The sequence below is a fragment of the Vanellus vanellus genome, assembly GCF_965231255.1.
Source record: "Vanellus vanellus genome assembly, chromosome: 4".
Taxonomy (NCBI): domain Eukaryota; kingdom Metazoa; phylum Chordata; class Aves; order Charadriiformes; family Charadriidae; genus Vanellus; species Vanellus vanellus.
Genome location: NC_138909.1, coordinates 69244846 through 69266076, shown reverse-complemented (window position 1 = coordinate 69266076; position 21231 = coordinate 69244846). Strand labels below are relative to the sequence as shown.

Below are 21231 nucleotides of genomic sequence, written 5' to 3'. Positions count from 1 at the left end.
AAAAAATTTAAAAGCTTCTAAAAATGGTTCAGGTACTTTTCCTTATACTGGAGTAATCTTAAGAACCTGAAAAGTTAGAGGAGAATTTCGACAGCTGACTTCTGTTCCCATTCCTCCCAACAGCCTTTGTGGTCTAGAGACTTCGTCTCTAGAACAGACTTTCACATCATCAACTTGAAGTCAAAAGCTACAGAATGATGAGCCATAGGAACAGAGTCCCATTTTCTGTTTCTCTTTATGCGTTTTACTTACGTGTTAATTTTAACTCCTTTTCTGTGTGTACTAAAAACCATTGTGGCTTTTTCCAGATGAAGGAGAAAGATGTTAAGATTTTAATATTCTTAACTGTATGGAAAGAATATGTTAGCTATTTCAACAGATAAGGGATTGCCTTGAACTTTCAATAACAGTTTTTTTTAACTCAACCCAGCAGTCTTCAGTGAAGGACTTTAATTATGCTGGTTAACCAAGGAAGCGAAGACTGTCAAAATTCTTTTGTTAATTAAATCAGGATAGTAATTGTGTTAGCTATGTTTATTGATCTGCTCCCTCTGAAACTGATTATTATGTTCCCTTTTATTGTCACTTGTCTTCATCTTGGGGGTTGCACTAGATGATCTCCAGAGGTCCCTTCCAACCCTGACTATTCTGTGATTCTTTTACCCTACCATATGCTGTTTGAGCTTGAATTCTCTGTAGCACCTTACTTTTTTTTTTTTTTTCCTACCTGTATCTCCTGTTCAGTGACTTGCTTCCATGGTGTCTCCAAGCATTCTTTAAGGGATTCCCATCTAAGGGTGCCTCCCATCCTCTGCCTGAAACTGCCTTTCTGCATGCTCTGACTTCTACTCTCTACGGCAATTTCAATGATCAGAAATCTATTGACAATCCAAACCTTCTTTCCTTATAATCCCTTGTTCAGTACTCTGCTTTCATTTCAGGCTTAAATTTTCTAGAATTATTTCTTGCAGTCCTCCATTGTCTTCTGACAATAGTTTTGCTGTCTTTCCTGTCTCATGTAGGAGATCTGATGAATACTTTTCTGAAAATGTTTCTCTTTCAGACTTTTTCTTTAAAATATGCTTTAGATTGCAATGGGTGTGAACAAATCCTTGCAGAGAAGTTAAACAATATCATCTATTTATATCTACAATTTTTCTTTTGTGAAAACAAATTATTATACTGTGTACTGTCAAAGTTATTACTATCTTGACCTGTTACTTGTGTTTTTAATGTTTAAGAAATATGTAAGAAAATACAATTTTATATTTTCCATCTTCTTAGTATAACTTAATCTAACAGCTAGTGGTGTCTTAAGGCTGTTGTGCTGACATAAGCTGTATTATCTTCAAGTTTTGGCTTTACTTTGCCTTTCAAGAAAAAGAAGTCACTTGGTAAAACTATTAAGAAATTAAATGTGCAGTATCTCACTTAGTGTTATTGAAGGCAGCCCTCAATTTAACAAGATTAAAGAAGTTATGCACAGTGTGAATAATAGTTTCTACATTTATGCTTGATAGTGAAATGATTTGAGCGGTTAGTCCTTGGACTTCAAGTCCAAAATTGATAACTAGTATGTTCTGGACTAAATTATCTCTTTCAGTTTGAATTTCATGCATTTCTGTTAAATGGTGAGAGAAAACAAGTTTCTTCTGAGACTTTCTTTGTAAATCATTCAGTGGGAGACGCTATTCACTCTAAATTAATCCTCAGTCTGTTCTGGTATGATTCCTTTCACAAGACAGCATAGGAGAGCTTACAGATCTTGTCTGTTAAAGTGTTTAATAACGGGATATTTCCTGTTTACATGAGGGGATAAAGTAGTAACCACCAAAAGCAAGGAAGAGAACCCAGGAACTCCATCTGTGGATGTTGTAGTCTGGCTTTTTCCTGGATCCCTGGAGTCTGACAGTGATTGCTTTGAGGCTTCAGCAAAAAGAGCCTCTCCCACTGTCCTGGAAAGCAGCCTAAGAGTTCAAGCCCTAGCAGGTTTAGCTAGGCCTAAGCTCCGGATCTCCCATTTCTAGACAAGTGTGCTGTAAGACAGTGTAAGGGTATGGGGAGAAAGAAGGGCTGCCACCTCTGGTTGGTGCCTGTCTCTGAATAGATAGTCTTCCAAATCCTGACTCAAGAAGGCACTTATTCAGACATACATGTTAAGCTGTACTTAAGGTTTTTTTTATACTGACTAGCTCCCAGATTTGCTTTGCTCAGCAGAGGAGTACTGGATTCCTCTGCACAGACAATCTGCATACTATAGGGAAGAAACCCCTTATGTAGGCTTTACAAATTCTCATTTAGAGGCTCTAAACAGCATTTTTCAGCTTTTGAAATATCTAACTGTGGGAGGTCATAATATGGCCATTTGTCTTTCACGCTTCTACATCTTTACTGTATTTTGTATGTGTTTGATATTTATTTACCAAAACCACTTCCCCACTTCCTTTTCATTTTTTCCCCCTCAAGTGGCGAGTAAGAAAAGAAGCTATGATGGGTCTTGCCCAGCTATACAAGAAGTATTGTCTTCATGCCGAGGCTGGAAAAGATGCTGCAGAGAAAGTGAGCTGGATAAAGGATAAACTTTTGCACATATATTATCAAAATAGCATTGATGACAAGTGAGTCAACCTAAACCTTCCTAATTTTAATTGTATGGTGATAAGAAATACCCTGAAAATTTGTGCTTATCCTGAGAAAGCTATTATATCACATTCTGTATCTCTGATTTTAAGTATTATATATTTAATTAATGATCATTAAGACATGGACTAAGATACTCAGGGTGGTTGCATTGTTTGTTCATGTATTCATTCTGTTTACTGATGGAACTAGATCTGTGACCATAGTAGATTGTCATTAACTAACAACTGCATAGAAAAAAATTGTCAAATTTTGCATTTACTGTACCCCCTTCTTGTTTGCCTTACTACTTTCCAGAGGCTAGTGTGTTAAAATCCGTGCTCTGTGAGCATCATGCGTGTGCGTGCTACAGTACACGCACAGACGTCTCATTTTGGTGTGCTATGTAGAAATAGACCTTTTAGGTAGAACAAAAACTGAAGAAATATCAGAGGTGCTTCCACTGTTGCCTAGTCTTCCCTGTTTTGTCACTCAGTCCATTTAATTTTTGAAATACCATTTTGGGTTAGAGAAAAGTATTTTGGCTGAGGTTTTGGAAGATAGTTTTCAACTCTCACTATTAATTCTTTGTCTTTCACAAGGAAAGCCAAGCTATGAGATCACAAAAAGATAGAATTTCAGCCTGGGCTTTTAATACAGCAGAATTGGAAATCAGCCATTTCTTTGTAATGTTTCTTAGCATCTTGCTTATACAGTCTGCTTCCTCAGTATGTTTCATGATCTTAGTGACTAGTCTGAATGGGGTAATAGCCTCCTTCAGTTGCCACCACTGCTGCAGTAAGGCTCTCGCTTTGTATGTCTGGCTGACCATAAGTGGGCCAGAGTTAAGTATTTGATTAGTTGCCTTCTTTTTTTTATAAAAAGAAGAAAGGTATGTTTATGAGATTGTACACACAGAAATTACATTGAAAGTCTGCTGAGGTGGAAGTATTAAATAGTGAAAAATCAGGAAATCTCCATGTAGTTTATACAAAGCTAATTCTGCATGTGTATATGCATCAATTATGCTTTGATTTGCATTGAGAGGTTTGTTCGTGTTTTTTTCTAGCTTGTTGGTGTTTCACTGTCAGTACACAGGTTTGATAGTGAGCAGGGAATGAATCGAAGTTCCACAGTGAATGGGACAGATGTTTTCAGTATTCCTGCTCATGGAAATGCAGAAGAACACTGTCAGGGAAACGAGGCAAGGAATTTTAAGGAAAGACTGTGTCATCAAAGCTGAGTTTCTTCCTCTGAAGTGATTTCTTCTGAAAGTTTGATTGAACCATTGAAAATGGTCTTTTCATGAATAGGCATGGATTGTAATCTGTTTTCTGGGTATCCACACTGAAAGACTGATGGTTTTATTTTTCAGCGTCCATCTATTTCAGTTTGGTACCCTGAATTTTAATCCAAATTCTAGTAATTTTTAACACTGACAATGAAGTTCTGGCTCAGTCACAGCATTGGGTTGGTTTCCCCATCTCAGAGTGGAGGAATAAATGTGTTTCAGTGGTATCATTTTCAGAATTAGAAAGTTAGTACTTTTAGCACCTGAAGAGCTGTAGCAATGCTATGATCTTTGTCTTAAAAGATCAGAGTCCATAGAGTCCTTTAAACACACAAAAGTATGTCAAAATTAGGCAACTCTGGGCTGTTTTCTTTCCATAATGAAGGAGGATAAACAGTAACAGTGAACAACTGTCTAAAACTTGAAGTATTTTCCATTATGTGCATGGGATTAACAATAGTTCTTTCAAAAGATAGTAGCACAGTATCACACAGTACTCAGGCACGAGGTGGAATAGAACAAATTTTCTCCACACATCCTTAACTCAGTCACTTGATAATGTTTTTGATGTTACTTGACTATTTATGTGCACATCTACTCAAGACTGAGGACTTCTAACCATAAGAACTGCTTTTACAACAAATGCATAGGGAATGGAGTAAAATAACCGCCTCTTAAACATTTTCCCGTTACCCGCTTTTGATATGCTAGCCAGTGACTTTCCTCACAGGAGAAAAGTGTGTCCCAGATGTAATTCCTATTCCTGTTCCCTGTTTGTAAATCTTTACCGAAACCAACATGGACCAGGGAAGGCATGGTACAGTCTCACCATTTGTATTGACAGTTTTTCTAGAACAGGTATCTGTAGAGACATGGGCTAGAGTAATGTTCATAAATTAGTAAGAGAAGTCTGATGCCCTCAGTCTCCTAGTATGTTAAACAGAGATGGAGTCCCCTGAGATCTGAAGATCCTGTTCCCCAAGTAATTTAGTTCTTGGAGTCATCAGCAGTGAAATGTACATTTAAAGGGAGAAGGACAAGTTTTCTGTAATATTATCACAGGCCTTGAGATAGTTGGATCCATATTCATCATCACCCTTTTATTCCTGTGCCTTGCCTTCATGTCTCTTGGAATTTTCTTTGAACAGAAATGTGGTGTGTTTGACCTGCACTGCCTTCTGTGCTATTTGTATGAGCCACTCCCAGTGTACTTTCTAGGAATCATAGCGAAAAAGTCTGTAAATTCAAACACACAAAATACTTGTCCATAAATATTAAATTGTATAGCTGCACGTTGTGCACAGCTTTAATTGCTATGGATTAAATTAATGTCTGAATGTTCTTTCATTTGTCCTTTTTTGTAGTTCAAGTTTTGTATTTTATGCAAAACCTTAAATATGTATTACTGTTTTTAAAAAAAGACCTAATTGGAGAATGTTTCTGCTGGTTTGCTTTGCTTTTACTTAGTTTCCCATTTGCTCCTTTTGTTGTATATGTTTTGGTGTTCCTTTATCTCCACCTTTTTAATGCTGATTTTAGCTTCTGTATTAGAATTATGGGTAGTTTCAAATGTTTTGCGTTTTCTCAAATACTATAGTTTCCTCTTAACCATTCCCTCAAGGATACTTTAGATTTTACTTTTCCTCCCTCTTGACTTATATTCTTGTATTCTTTCTCCTTTATTTGGGCTTTTCACTGTCTGTATCCCTTTCTCTTATGTATGAGAGTGAACAAAGGGAGATTCTCAGAGCCTAAAGAAAAAAGGAGAATTTGGATGGTGACAAATAAAGCAATTGCTCTCTCTTAGAGGTGAAAATAAAAGAACACAGAAAAGCTCTCAAGAAGCAGTTCTTGCTAATCTTTCCATCAACAGTGGAAGGGATCTTTACAGATGAGAAAGAGCATTACTTTTTTTTCCCCTGTTGAAAAATCTAATTTCAATGACTTCTGATATTTCCTGTTCTTTCACCTTGTCTGGAAGGTACCACCATTTTTGGAAATGTACAGTTTTTATCTCTTCTTTTACTGCAGATTACTGGTAGAGAAAATCTTTGCTCAGTATCTCGTTCCACACAATTTGGAAACGGAAGAGCGAATGAAGTGCTTGTACTATTTGTATGCTAGCTTGGATCCAAATGCTGTCAAGTGAGTATAGCTTGTGTTCAGCAAGTACTTGCTTTCTCAGGCTTTTCCAATATCTCTATCGTCTTAAGTGTATGATCAGGATTTAAATAAAAGTATAAATAATTGATGCTTGGTGTTATTTGCAAGTAGTATTTCAAAACACTTCTCTTTTATATGCAAACTCTACGTGTCCAGTAGTCAAAAAGATACGTTGATATTTGAGACGAGTGGTTTTATGCATTTGTTTTCATCCAATGAGAACAATGCAGAGTTAAAAATGCTCAAGTATTGACTTCTAGATTTGCTCTATATTAGGTCCATAAGTTATCTATGACTGAATGCTGGTTGATAGTGGCCTGTTTTTTATTTTGAAAAGGTTACTTTCAAGATAATTTGGGTAGTTGTAAGACATACTGTGGCTGTCCTGCATATGTGAAATTGTTCCAAGTAGTATAGTAAAAGAGGTGATGTTCTTTAAAAAGAGAAAATCGGTTCCACCTTATTTGGAATGGTTTTTTAATACTCTGTAGTACAGTTTTGATTGTACCTAGCAGATGTTGCACTTGTAAGATAACTAAATAAACAGTCTTATTTACTAATACATCCAGCATGCTCTTGTCATGAAAAGATTGGTAAGCTTTTTTTTTTTCTGGTTTTCCACTTTTGCAGAGCACTGAATGAGATGTGGAAGTGCCAGAACATGCTAAGGAGTCACGTACGAGAGTTACTAGACTTGCATAAGCAGCCCACTGTACGGTTTTGAAAATAATAATTTATCCAATGGACCTATTAGACTAATTTACTGGGGTTTTTTAAATATTATGTAATATGTTCAGCGTGACTTTTTTATTCTGTTGATTTCCATATGTAGACAATGTTCCTTTCTCATTAAGTAAGGTTGCTTTCAGTAATGCTTAAAAGTATAAGGCCTCTGTGTGTTTACCATTATTTTATATTACTGGTCAATAACTTTGGAAAAAATTTTTTAAGAAGTCCAAGTTTTTGTTTGGTTTTCACAAACCTTTTTTGTTTCTCATTTTGTAACATATTTTGGGAATGGAATATATTGTAACACAAAGCAGTGATTTGTTTGCTTGAAAACAGAAGTTTTTAAGTATACTGGAATTTTACTTATAAGCACATCTTCAAACAAGCAGAAACTTTAAATACAAGGGCATTGCTTTGGGGTTTTGGTGTGGGGGGTTTGGGGGAATTGTTTGTTTGGGGTTATTTTGAGGTCTTTTTCAATAATTGATTTTGATCTGTTACGTGAATTAGTTATATGAATTTCTCCAGTACTTTGATATTACAAGATTTTCCCCCTTGTTTCTGTTTGTAGTAGCTGCTAATGATACTGTTATACTGTTCTAGTGTTTATTCTTAAAACAAAAACATAAAACATAAGGTTCCAGAGTAGAATTAAGTCCTGCAGAAGAACTAACAGGTCAGCTTTAAGATATATTTTATAAAGGAGATATCTCTGATTTGTTTGTTTGTTTTTGCTGTTGTCCTCAGTCAGAAGCAAACAGTGCTGCCATGTTTGGAAAGCTGATGACCATAGCAAGTAAGTGCTAATAAGTTCTATGGACTGTTATTACAGCATTCCTGGAAATTGTACTTCTGTGAAACTTGGCATACTGAAGTGACAAATTTATCTTATGTTAAATTGTGTTTAATCATACAGAAAACCTTCCAGATCCTGGAAAAGCACAAGATTTTGTGAAGAAATTCAATCAGGTTCTGGGTGATGATGAGAAACTTCGATCCCAGCTTGAACTGTTAATTAGCCCTACGTGTTCTTGTAAACAGGCAGATGTCTGTGTGGTAAGCAAATGGAAAAGCAAACTTCTATACCTTAAATATTTGTTCTTGAAACAGTTATTTGGCTTTAATGGTCTCTTTTGGTACCTTAACTTGATTTTTATATATTTACAATTTTCATAAAAAACCTTTTTGGTTAACTTGTAGAGATTATGGAAAATATAATTTATGATCAATCATCATTTTGCTTCCTAAGAAAACATTAGCTTTATTCCTTTCTGAGATTATGCTGAGATTGTGAGCACCAAACATAAAGTCTAAAAGACTAATTATTTTTTTTAATATTTTATTTCAAGTGTCTCTCTTATGGTATGGTTCCTAAACTGTCTTCTGACAGTGATGAAACTTGTTCTGAGTACCAGCAAGCCAAAAGCCAAATATTATACTGTCTGCATATTATTCATTTATTTTTCTTCCTAGAATGTTGAGATCAGTCTCTCTCTCTCTCTCTCTCTCTCTTTCTCTCTCTCTCTTTCTCCTCCCCCTACCCCCCGATGAAAATTCACACCTTAATATTAAATCAAACTTTTCCAGAGATTTACAAATTGTGCCAACAATTACAGGGTTGTTTTTTTTCAATTATGGTCCCAAAATAAAGTAAGCTATTTCATTGACAGAAATCACAATAGACGGCATCAACAAACAAACATAGCCTTCTTGGTTTTGTCTAATGACTGAAATTCATTCAAGGGAAGAGAACAGAATGACCTTCAGAATTATGTCCTAACCACTTGAGGTAGAGAGTATGTCTCCTTCTAAACAGTAAATTTTGCACTTTAGGAATGCAGTGATGCAATTTCAAGAGCAAGATTTCTTCCCTCTTCCATAAGATGATTTAGCATAACAGTTGGAACAATTTCCTAGTGTGTAGAGTCTGCAGCATCCAACCCTTTAGGAGAAGGAATGTCAAGAAATAATTTCTTTTGAGAGATTTTTAGACTTCTGTTCAAACCAAAAAATATCTTCCTATCCACCTTCTGCTGGGTTTACAGCTGAATTTAAAGTTCTTGACATCTGGGGCATTCAGAGGAGAAAACCAGATTTTTGGATCCAAAACATTAAAGGATCTGAACATCTGTTGTAGCCAAGGTAGTGCAGCTTTTAGTGCAATTTTTTTTTTGTTGCTTGTGAAATCTCATACATACAACAGGGTTACCTACAGATTTATGGGTTACTCTTCTCAACATAGATATTTAAATTCCATCTACGTTGCACTTAGCTCTCCCTTGATTCTGTTTTGGATATGGCCTGCAATGCCTTAAGAAACTGTGAAGAACTTTCACTAGAAACCTAAATGCATCTTATATATAAATAAAATTTGGTAACATATGTGCTTTCAATATAATTTGATAAATATAGATTTGGAGATAAAACCAGCCCCCCTTAAAATACGTTTAACTGATTATATAGACAATCTCTCTGGTTAAAAGAAGTGGCTATGTTCAGCTTATTCAACATGCTTGAGAAGTAAGTAAAATGAGTATAATTCGTGTTTGTATCTAACATTCTTGTAGAGAGAGATAGCCCGGAAACTTGCAAATCCTAAGCAGCCAACAAATCCTTTTCTGGAAATGGTCAAATTTCTTTTGGAAAGAATTGCCCCTGTACATATTGACTCAGAAGCCATTAGGTAAGTTTGAAAGATCATACTAACTAATGAATGATTATAAAGATGATTTAATTGGGGGAAAAAAAAAAAGTTCTTGGGATTTAGATTAGTCTGTCCTAGCAGTAAATATGCCTTTTTTTTTTTTTTTTTTTTTTTTAAAAAAAGTGTTTTATGTAGATGTGTTCACTTTCATTTCCAGCAGCCTAGAGAATGCAGTTGGGGAGGGAGTGTTGTTTGTGGGTTTTTTTGTTTGTTTATTTGTTTTGTTTTGTTTTGGCTACTTCTTTGCAGTGCTGCCTGCAAATGATTTTTAAAATATCGTAGTTGTTCCTGGTGAAACTACTATTTGTGGGGCTTAAGGTGAAAATTATGGTCGTTATTTTCACATTGTCTGCAGCACAGTCTTCCATATAGCAGTTGAATTAGCTTTTGTGGGATTGTGTAAGAGAATGTTTGGATTGCTTTTGAGACTTGTCTGGCAACCTAATTACATTCTGAAACTCATGCAACTATGTGCCGATGCTTCCAACGTGGTGTTTTTTTCTTATTGTGGGTTTTCTTTTTTTTTTTTCCCCCTAAAGAATTAATTTTGCAGAAGGCTAAGTCAGAAGGAAAAGGAATAATGGAATAACTTGAATAAATAAAAAAAATTAATATTTTAAAAAATACAACACACACACCCCCAAACAAACAAACACCAAACTGAACAAAACCTAAAATGAAACATCACAACCAAAAACTGAACACTGCAACACCTCCCCGCAATGGACTATTGCCTTCCCTGTATTTATTGTCAAAACCAATTAATCTTGCTGATATCTCCAGCCTTTATCGTCGTGCATTGTCATGTTCATTTGTTTTTTTCTTTTCGTAACTCTTATTTCAGTGCACTAGTAAAACTTATGAATAAATCCATAGAGGGGACAGCTGATGATGAAGAGGAGGGTGTAAGTCCTGATACTGCTATTCGTGCAGGACTTGAACTTCTCAAGGTAATCTACATTAATGCAGCTGTAGCTTGTAATGAAGGGACAAAAGTGGTATGACTAGCAAGTTAATGTTAACATGGTTTTAATAGTTATTATTTAGATAATTACTTTTTTAATGTATGAAAGTGTTTGGTCATTAATATTCACCTGGGAAAAGAATAATGCAAGAGATGGGGTTTTGGAAGAAGTATGTTTTGAAAAGCGTGCCAAGAGTTGAAGTATGCGCACTAAAGCAGGAACTGGTTTCTGGTTAGGGAAGTCATATAGAAGAAGATGCAGAGCTAAAGTGAGAGGAAGAGAACTGGGGAAATTAGGCATGTTCTTTGGGGCCTGTATGATACTGGAAGGAAAGCAAACAATAAACTCAAGAGCCAAGTTACGTAGAGGAAAATAAAGGGATGGGGAACTTGTGTTCTTACTGGTGATGAGAAATGGCTGGGGGAGAAAGAAGGATTTTAAATATCTGGAAGACATCTGTGATGGATTTGGTGGTTCACTAATGAGACTTTATTTCGAGCATCTTACAAAGGGCAGTATAAAATATAGGAAGGAACGGAGGGGAAGGTTACATGATTAAAGCGAGACTTTTAGAAGTGTGAATGAACAAGGTGGAGTTTACTGACACGTATCACACCAAATTTGGTAATGGCAACCATGGTAGAAATAGTTATACAGAAGTATGCAAGGAAGTAGTATCTGTTTGTAATGTAGCTCAGAAAAGAAATCTGCCAAGGTTGAAAACTTTGTTGCTGTGAGATGGATATCTTTGAGAATGTTATTTCATACATTCATACTCATGCAAGTGAGCAACTCTCATCAAAGAAACCAAGATAAGATAAATCCAAAGAATACACAAAATACATGCAACTTTTCGTTGTTCTCCCTACCTTACATTGTCTGAACTTTACTATACTTAATATAGTTTTGCTTTGGGATAACCTTTTGTTCTCTCTTGTCCTGCCTGAATCCCTGTATGCTTAGTTTCTTATTTCATGTTTCTCCTATTTTATAGAATGTGTTATATTTCATTAGCTTTAGATTAAAAGGACAGTAATCTATGTTTTGTTTGTATATATCATAACCTTCTTGATGTCTTTTCTTCTCAGGGATTCTAGAGAAATTAAGATTTCAGTTCAGTTAATTTAAGTTGAAAAAAGCATTTATATTCCAATCTACTTAAGAATGAATACTCTTGAGTAAGCATTCATTGTAATAAATATGTTTACATATTCAAATAACGTATCTTATAAAATATTTGGAGGAGGGGAGGACCTGAAGAACAAAGTGTAGATGAATTTATTTGAAAATGCCTGTATCACCTCCTCCAAAATGCAGTTATTGAATGTAATAATCGCATATGAGCATGTAATAGCTATTTATGTTGATGGCAATGCTCATGAACAGCCATAATTTTGTTCTTCTGATGATTCATTTGCCATGAATAAGTATATCTTTGTTTTAATGTGTATCTACAGGTTCTGTCCTTTACACATCCTACCTCGTTCCACTCTGCAGAGACGTATGAGTCTCTGCTGCAGTGCCTCAGGATGGAAGACGATAAGGTAGCTGAGGCAGCCATACAGATTTTCAGAAACACGGGTCACAAAATAGAAACAGACCTGCCACAGATAAGATCGTGAGTGTATTTCTTTACATGCTGCTTTTCATAACTGGAATTCTGCCTCTTGATAGTTTATTCAATATGTTGCCCCTAAAACTACATTATAGCCTTGCTTAATATGAACAGCTTCTCTTCCATCAGTTTGTATTCCTTCACTAGCTTTCTGTCTCTGTTTCTTCATTTTTGAATTCTGCATTCTTGCAATTTCTGTGTATTTATTGAAGGTGTTAGGCACTTCTTAAAAATATTCTTTAATAGACATTAAAAACGGCATGTAGCATGTATTGTATTTTCTTTCATGTTTGATTTTTTTTTTTTTTTTTTTTTTTTTTTCCCCCTGTGGGCTTTTTTCTGCTTAACTGTGTACGGTCAGATGTTCAACTAGTATTACTAAATACAATTCCATCCTGCTTTTCACTTAATGATTATGATCTTTCCTGAACAGACTTCAAAGGAATGCTTGATTTATAAGACTGTGAGAATAGATTTGTATAGGTGAAGAGCTTTATTTTTTGTAGATTGCAAATTGCATTTTGAAGTATTTTGTTTAATGTTCACAGAACACTAATTCCAATTTTGCATCAGAAAGCAAAAAGAGGCACTCCTCATCAGGCAAAACAAGCTGTTCACTGTATACATGCCATATTTTCAAATAAAGAAGTGCAACTTGCACAGATCTTTGAGGTATGTCTTGCTTTTTAGTTTATAAGATTAGTTTCTGTTGTTCTTATTAATACTAGTAATTAATGTTAATCTAATTTGTACCGTTTATTAACAGATAACAATTTATGAGGTTAGGAAGCCTACAGGTGCATGGTAGTTGAGATAAGTCATTAATTTTACAATAGAAAATTATTGATGTTTGTGTCTTACAGTCATGATTCTGTAATATTCTGATGTCCGGTAGATAAGGTATTCCTTTCTGTCTAAATATGCTGGACCAATCCACGCTATATCCCATGAGGACACATGTAGCAGATACTAAATGAGAGATAACATCCTCTACTTTCAAAGTGTGTTGAATTACTGGGCTTTAAGGTCTTTGTACATACAGCACTTTTCTCACTGAGGAAGTTAGTGCAGAATAACTACTTGAGTCTAAACTCAGACATTAGCTTACTGCTTGCTTAGATAAGTTGTAAAGCAAAAAGTCACCTTATACAGAGCAGAGAGGTTATTACTTTTCACTGTAATCTCTTAAATAATAATGTTATTAATCTGCACTTGTAAAATATCTTAGGTTCTTAATCTTGGCTGTCTTTGAACCTATGCATAATTCAGAAGTGTGAAAAGCTTTGAATTAAGCTTACAGAGTTTGATCTCTGCATAGACTTCTGTGAGAGTGCATGTTACCTCCCTAATACCAGAATATGATGCAAGGGTGATACAGCAGCACAGAATTATCCTGGTGACTGTTACTTGGAAGGGAAATGCTGATCGCTCATAGAAATGTCCCTGGTGGTTTCCAGGGTTTTTTTACCTGCTATTGTTTTCTGCCATTTGCAGTTACGATTCAAGTTTTCACAACTCCTGAGTAGAATTGAGTCACATTTTTTCCCGTGTCTCCCAGGTTTGAATGTCTTTCACTGTTAAAACAGGAAGAGAATATAAAATTTGTTTTACCTCATCTCATGAGACTTTTGGTTGCTGTGTTGATTAGGAAAAATTAGGAAAATTAGGAAATTGCATTCTTTCTCCATTTTTTTTCTTCTCTGACTTTATTAATTCTTATGGAAAAACTGTGAAACTCATCAGCAATCCAGTAGTAAAATAAATTATTTTTAGGCGTGCTATCTTACTTATATAGTTGAATTTTGAATTATTTTTTTCTTCTTCCTCAGCCTCTTAGTAGAAGTTTGAATGCTGATGTACCAGAACAACTTATAACTCCATTAGTCTCATTGGGTCATATTTCTATGTTGGCTCCAGACCAGTTTGCTTCTCCAATGAAATCTGTTGTTGCAAATTTCATTGTGAAAGATCTCCTAATGAATGACAGGGTAAGATTTTCCTTTTTGTTAAAAATGTCAATAAAGGCACATTCTATTACAGTGACAGTTGCAGTATAAAAGATATTTATGTGAAAAAAAGCTTAAGCCATGACATGTTTTTTTCCATTTTTACTTTTACATTTTCTGTATGGGTTGAACCAGTTCTTAAACTTACATGAATTTCTGTAGTCAACAGGTGAGAAAAATGGAAAATTGTGGTCTCCAGATGAAGAAGTTTCTCCAGAAGTACTAGCAAAGGTGAGTAATCTGCTGTCAGTAATAATGTGTATATTTGAGATAAAAAAATCTACTTTTTTCCAAATTGTGCGATGGAGAGTACTGGAATAAACCCCTTGAGTACTTTTGTATTAGTCTCCTTAGAATATGCAGTGTTCTAGAGGTTTTGTGGATTATACGCCAGTTATAGAACTGGTAGAAACTATGCATTTTGGTGTCTTCACTTACTGATATTAATTATGCTGAATGTTGAGAAAATTTAAGAGATTAAAAAGTTTTCGTTTTCCTTACAGGAAAGGTAATTTGACTTTACTGACTGTAAACACATTTGAAATAAATTGAGACCCTGATGAATTTTATTCATTCATCTTTATAGGCTATTTACTGTGAATCTAATTATGGCCATTTCTAGAAATGTTTATCTAGTTGCTCTTATTTTTAATCATGTAGCAAGTGTCCTGCATCCTCTAGATGCACTTGTGAGAAGACACTGAACCATAGTTGAAATGTTCCGATGTCACAAAGACTGCTACTTCCTTCTTCACTCTGTAAATATTTATTGCTTCATTCTGTTCCTTTAAAAATGTATCAGCTCTAATAAATAGGATTCTATGGAAATTTCAATTTGACAGCAGTAGGTTTTACTGCCTTATCAACTTTAGGAAGTAAGTTCATTGTCAATTTGTTCGTGTTTGATAGGTGCAAGCAATTAAACTTTTGGTACGCTGGCTGTTGGGTATGAAAAACAACCAGTCGAAATCCGCAAATTCCACACTCCGTTTATTATCAGCTATGCTCGTCAGTGAAGGAGACTTGACAGAACAGAAGCGAATCAGGTCAGATTTTGTTCCTTTCAGGCCTCCATCAATTTTGTTGTAGAATTTCAAAGAATACTAATTCTTTTAGAACTTTTTTAGAATTTTAAGGTGAGGGCAATGTTGGCTAATAGGATGATAGAAACTGGATCTGATTGGAGTTTTAATATTAGGAGTGGAATGGCAGGATAAAAATATGCTTGATACTCCCTTTTTCTTGTAATTTACTAATAATCTAAGACAGAACCCTCTAGATATATCGATAGTAAAAGACATTCTAGAGAGTAAAAGACCTGCAAGATTATCTTGGAAAACAATTGAGCGATGAGATTTAATGCACTCTTAAGAGCTGGGTGATGTTGGATGGAACATCTTCATTACAACAGTGAGGTAATGTACCTGATCTTCATTCAGAGGGTGAAGGAAAGAAAGAGAGAATTTGTGGCAAACGTGTTGCTTTCATTTAGACAGTGATATGAAAATAAGAAACTTGACTCTTCTCATTTCACTACTCTACTGGAATTAGGGTTTTTTGTGGGGAAGGCGGAGCACCTTGTTGTCACAAATTTCGTTGGTTTTTTTTTTTTTTAGCTAGATCTGAAGCTATGGAACTGTGATCTGATCTGACAGAGAAAAAACTTAATTGCTCATTAATCTTGTAAAAAGAAGAAATCATGACATACAAGTAATTTAAGGATAGTTGTGGTGAGGTGTTGTTTTCTGTTTTTTTTTTTTCCTCTCATGTTTGTGTAGTAAATCGGATATGTCTCGACTGCGATTAGCTGCTGGTAGTGCAATAATGAAGCTTGCACAGGAACCCTGTTACCATGAAATAATTACCCCAGAACAGTTCCAGCTCTGTGCACTTGTCATTAATGTAAGTAACTGCATTTGAATTGAAGTGATTCTTAGTTAATTGAGTTCAGAGTCCTTATGTCTGAGCTTTTGTTGCTGCTACATTGAGTATTTTCTATTTCCCACTGCAGCTTTCAAAAGAGTTTTTGAAATTTCAAATATTTATTGTGCTGCACTTGTTGATATTTTTAAAATGTCTCTCATAATTCCACCTTGAATGCTTTTTTCCTTCTTTTTTCTTTAAAATCAAGATTTTTATTATTGGACTCCTATGTTTTATGTTGCTATAGGATGAGTGCTACCAAGTGAGGCAGATATTTGCCCAGAAACTGCATAAGGCACTTGTGAAATTACTGCTCCCTTTGGAATATATGGCAATCTTTGCTTTGTGTGCCAAAGACCCTGTGAAAGAGAGAAGAGCACATGCCAGACAGTGCTTGCTCAAAAACATCAGTATACGAAGAGAATATATTAAGCAGAATCCTATGGCTAACGGTTAGTATTTCAGTAAAATTATTAATAATACAATAGTCAAATACTGAACTGGAAGGAATAATCATTAAAACTAAAGCTTTTGCAAAGAAACACTGGATAAGTTTAACTTGTTTCCTCATCTTTATATTAGACACATTCAAATCTAAATTTACTTCGTTTAGCATTAGCATAAATCAGGAAATATTTCTCAGTACATTGCTGAGAATTATACATGTAAAGTACAATGCTGTTATTGTGGTAGTTGTTTTTCTCAAAAAAATAAAATTTTGTTTTCTGCTATATTAGGCTTTATGACCTTCTTCCTGAAGTAAGAGCAAGTAGTTTTGTAGCAGTAAAACTCATTCCTTTATTTTTAATGAGTCATTAAAAGTAAAATTTGTAGGAAGAAAATGCAAGTCAAAATTTTACATTCCATATTTGAAAAAGTGTTTATTGTGGGGTGTGTGTATAATCTAGAGGTTATTTATGATTTTTCGTTACTATAGAAAAATTGCTATCCTTGCTGCCTGAATATGTGGTACCATATATGATTCACTTACTGGCACATGATCCAGATTTCACAAAACCTCAGGATGTTGATCAGCTTCGTGATGTCAAAGAGTAAGTGTCAAATTATTCTAGAGTTGTTATGCTGAGAATTTTTCTGTGCTTGGAAAAAAATTATTAGGAAGAGGAGCTGTTTTATCAACAGTATTTTGCAAAACAGTAATCTTGGAAATGTGTAACACTTTAACCAAGGGAAGAAGGCATCAACAACTGCTTAGCAGTATATTCTGAAAACCCAAATGGTAGCTTGTAGGTCACACCATAGTATACCAAATTAATGAGTTGTCTAGGCTTCTTTTAAAGTGAAGTAATGCTTTTAGATTCTCTTATTTGTGCCTAGGAATATCTCTGGAATTTCCCAACACACTTAAAGAGATGCCAAGTAATGTCAGTTCAGATATTTTGGAACTTCTAAAACACAAAGCTCCTCCAAGACTTGAAAATGCAATGCCACTGATGCTGGGTCAGAGTCCTGCTTCACTGGAAGCTCCCCCCCCCGCCCCAACCTATTAGAATTCATGCTAAGTTGGCTGCTGACTCATCATTTGCAGTATACATCTGCAGTGCAGGCTTAGTGCTTCTTAATGTGTTTGGCACAGATTATTGTACACAAGCCTGTCATACAGAAGCTTGTTCTGTAGCGTTTCCAGTTTGAGACTGTCTTGTATGCCTCAAACCCAAGTATAACTTTTGTATTCCTCTGTCTTGTGATGAATTTTAAAAAATACATACGTTTTAACACTTTTTAGAAACTGTTAAAGTGTCCCCCTCCTGCTTTAGTTTTAGTATTTTGGTTTCTTCTTGTACTGATTTTTGGTGGAACTGTGAGCCATGTTGTTTTGGTATTACAAAGGCATTTATAACCACATACTACAATATACATTATCAGAAAAGCAGTTCATTCTTGGCATAAATAGACTAGTTTACATCTTAACTCTTTTTGCACCTTCACCTGTGAGAGTCCAAGTCTGATTCTTTCTTTAAATGAAAAACTTAATTTGTTCTGATTTCTGAGCTAGTTGACTCACACCTGGTCAGAACCCAGAGTCAGTGAGGATTTCTTACCTAATCATCAAGGCTACATTTTGTCCCAGGACTCCCTGTTCCTGGCAACATCTGAAAGCACTCACCAGCGTGTACTTTATCCAAAACGCACAGAACAAGTTCTGATTCGCAGCTGTTGAGTTAATACTTTCTCTGAGAAGTGCTTTCTAGTGCACAGAGCTTTTTTGGACACCCCTTGTATAGCTCTCCTTTGTTGTCAAATTTCCTCCCTCATGTTTGACACAGGCTGGCTGAACTAGCCATAGAGGACTGCTCCAAACAAAGAAATACTCTGTACAGGAATTTTGGCAGGAATACTTCTCTGAAGAGTCTCCTGAGATAGATGCAAAACATTTTTCTCATATAATGTAATACACTGTTTCTTTCAAGAGTTCTGAGAGTCATAGTGTTCACTTTAAAGTGTTAACATAGATGCTTGCAAACTGGGAAAAGCAGGCTGGCAGTGTGTTTTGTAGTTATCTCCCTAGTTTGTCTTGGTTTTACATGGCCTAAATGCAGTCACATAAAGTAAGTACATGCTTAGCAAGTTCCTTCATATCTGTGATATTTATTCTTACGCAGTTTTTTAAGCTTGTCCCACAGAGGTATATTTGGGTTGAGTTTGGCTTTTGTCTTGAGAATTCATATTCCAAAAGTGCTGAAATGGATACAGAGAATGAACTTAATTTATGTGACTGTGTTCTTCTAGGTGCATATTTTTCCACACGTGATCCCACTGTTGTTCTGGAAAGGTCTTGTTCAAGGTTGATGATGATTTATTTAATTTGTTGATTTAGTGAGGAAATCAAGCTATTGAAGTTGACATGTGTTAACTGGGATTATCAGAGTAACATTTGTCTTCAATAGTAATCTTTGGACAATACAGGGTTTCGGAGAAGATAGGTCAGTGTGGTATGTTATCGATCCAGGATTCATCCCGTTTAAGTTCTTGAGAATACTGAGTAGATGGATGTAAAGGTAGCTAACACATTTATTTACTTATAGCCTTTGTAGCTATTGGATGCATGTAAAAATATAGATGTCTTATTTTATTTGAACACCAGATAACTGTTTAAGTGTTTTGATGGAGCACAACCCTCTCTTACTTTGAATTTTTGAGAAAAATGTTCCTTCATCTCTTGCATTGTAATCTTTAATTTGTACCAGTTAAGAAGACTGGGGCTTTTGTGGACAGGGAATTCTAACGTTCAGTCATCCTGTTTTTCTAGTTTTTTTTATTAGCCTCTTTCTACAAGGTAATCTCACTTCCAGAGCTTCAGAATTAAATTAGCTACTGGCAAAGTTTGCATTTCTCAGACCCACCCATATGTCTTTCCAAACCAAGCATTATTTCCCCATGTTATGACTGTTGTTGACCCTCTAGCCACGTGCAGCTCTGAAGCTTGATAGCAAATGATAGCGTGGACAAACTAGTTGTGCTTTATATCATAATTGAAAAATTTTTAAAATGACCTTTTAGTCAAAATATAATGGGTTTTCCCTATAAATAAACTAGATTTAAAGAAAGAAAAGTTGGAAAGCTAATTCCATTCTGTCTCTCTGTAACGAAGGATTTCTTTTCTGCCCGTATGGAACGTTAGCAAGAAACAGACCTGTTCAGTTCTGGATCTCAACTCCTGTGTGAGTTCCAGTATTAAACCACATACTGTGGGTCACTGTCTAGCAGCAGTATGATTTGTTTAAGCCTGTTTTGAGTGTGGCCAGGGTACATTGCTGATGGGAACGTAGACATAGCTCAAGATAGTGATTACAGAATTTCATCTAGATGAAGGTAGCACTGGAATTCTTGCTTCTCTTCATATTTGGAAGAGAAAGAGTTGATTGGTTGGCCAGCGTTTACAGATATAATAGAGAAGCACACTAATTTGGCGGATTTATTCCAAAGAGTACGATTAAGAGTCTAGACCTTCAACACACAGAGTCTGTTTACACCTTCAGATGTGTTATCTGTTTATGATACCTTCAAATTGATGTGGTTTCTTAGGAAAAAGCTAGTACAGCTGACAAAAAATTTAAGACGTTGCTATAAGTGGGAGCTGCAGTATAAAAGCTAGAATGTAATTGCTTGTGGTTTCATGGCTTTTTAGGTGCCTGTGGTTCATGCTTGAAGTTTTAATGACAAAGAATGAGAACAATAGCCATGCCTTCATGAAAAAGATGGCAGAAAACATCAAGCTTACCCGAGATGCTCAGTCTCCTGATGAGCCAAAGGCCAATGAAGTAAGAAATGCAGTTCAGATAAGTGTTGGGTGATGGGCTGAGAGTTTCACAAGCAGTTGATGAACAGGATTTGCAGGAAATCTGAAAGCACTAGCTCAGACATTTTTATGGTCTCTTAGAGAGAGTGTTAATTGCGAGCATTGTCTGTATGTTGCCAACCTCATACTTTCAATACCTTGCTGACCTTATCCAGCAAACAATACCTAATGAAGTGAATAAACAAAATTTGTTTAAATACTCCTGTTACTGCCTGCCTGCCTTATTTTAACTCCTCCTGCCTAGTTTCCTGACATAAGTATCTTCTGCTGTTGGGGGAAATACTGTATTATATGGCTACTGTTAAATTTATTCATTTCTAGCAGAGACGAGAAACCATTTATGGCGATTTGATTGAGCAAGAGCATAGGCATGTAAAGTATCACTAATTTTTATTAAATAGTATCATATGAAAAATGGGTACTTCTGTATGTGTGTGAAGAGCCAACGGTATGGTTAATGATGTTATTACAAAATATGTCCTTAGTGGTGGTTATTTTAACACCTTGATTAAATTTTTTAAAGAACTACATTCTCTGTACACTGTAAAAACCGTAGGTAATTCCTAAAGCAGACTTTTCTTTTTTTCTTCAGAAACTGTATACAGTATGTGACGTAGCACTATGTGTAATCAACAGCAAAAGTGCTTTGTGCAATGCAGATTCACCAAAGGACCCTGTATTGCCAACCAAATTTTTTACACAACCTGAAAAGGTAAATTTGTTCATTTAATTTCCAAAGTAATAAGGGGAAATACTTTGATATTTATAACTGAGAGCTTGTTATCTCATCATGAGTGGGAAAATGCATATATTTTATCCTCAGCAATTAAATTTTTTAACATCGGCTGTATGCTATGCTGTCTATGTCTTATAAATGAGTGCCAGCAATGTTTGT

General features: G+C 35.4%; 1 protein-coding gene across 1 annotated transcript in view; it reads left to right on the top strand.

The window, feature by feature from the left end:
- Positions 1 to 21231, top strand: part of PDS5A (PDS5 cohesin associated factor A) — a gene marked incomplete at both ends in the record, with an annotated part of 78254 nt that overhangs the window by 48671 nt on the left and 8352 nt on the right. Inside the window, 17 exons of the mRNA XM_082482598.1 lie at positions 2467 to 2618; positions 5942 to 6055; positions 6704 to 6785; positions 7550 to 7598; positions 7719 to 7858; positions 9370 to 9485; positions 10351 to 10456; positions 11929 to 12089; positions 12635 to 12758; positions 13916 to 14074; positions 14255 to 14323; positions 15002 to 15138; positions 15871 to 15994; positions 16263 to 16467; positions 16953 to 17067; positions 20166 to 20298; positions 20929 to 21048. Coding sequence (XP_082338724.1) covers positions 2467 to 2618; positions 5942 to 6055; positions 6704 to 6785; positions 7550 to 7598; positions 7719 to 7858; positions 9370 to 9485; positions 10351 to 10456; positions 11929 to 12089; positions 12635 to 12758; positions 13916 to 14074; positions 14255 to 14323; positions 15002 to 15138; positions 15871 to 15994; positions 16263 to 16467; positions 16953 to 17067; positions 20166 to 20298; positions 20929 to 21048 — 2106 coding nt within the window. The remainder of the gene's footprint in view (positions 1 to 2466; positions 2619 to 5941; positions 6056 to 6703; positions 6786 to 7549; positions 7599 to 7718; positions 7859 to 9369; positions 9486 to 10350; positions 10457 to 11928; positions 12090 to 12634; positions 12759 to 13915; positions 14075 to 14254; positions 14324 to 15001; positions 15139 to 15870; positions 15995 to 16262; positions 16468 to 16952; positions 17068 to 20165; positions 20299 to 20928; positions 21049 to 21231) is intronic.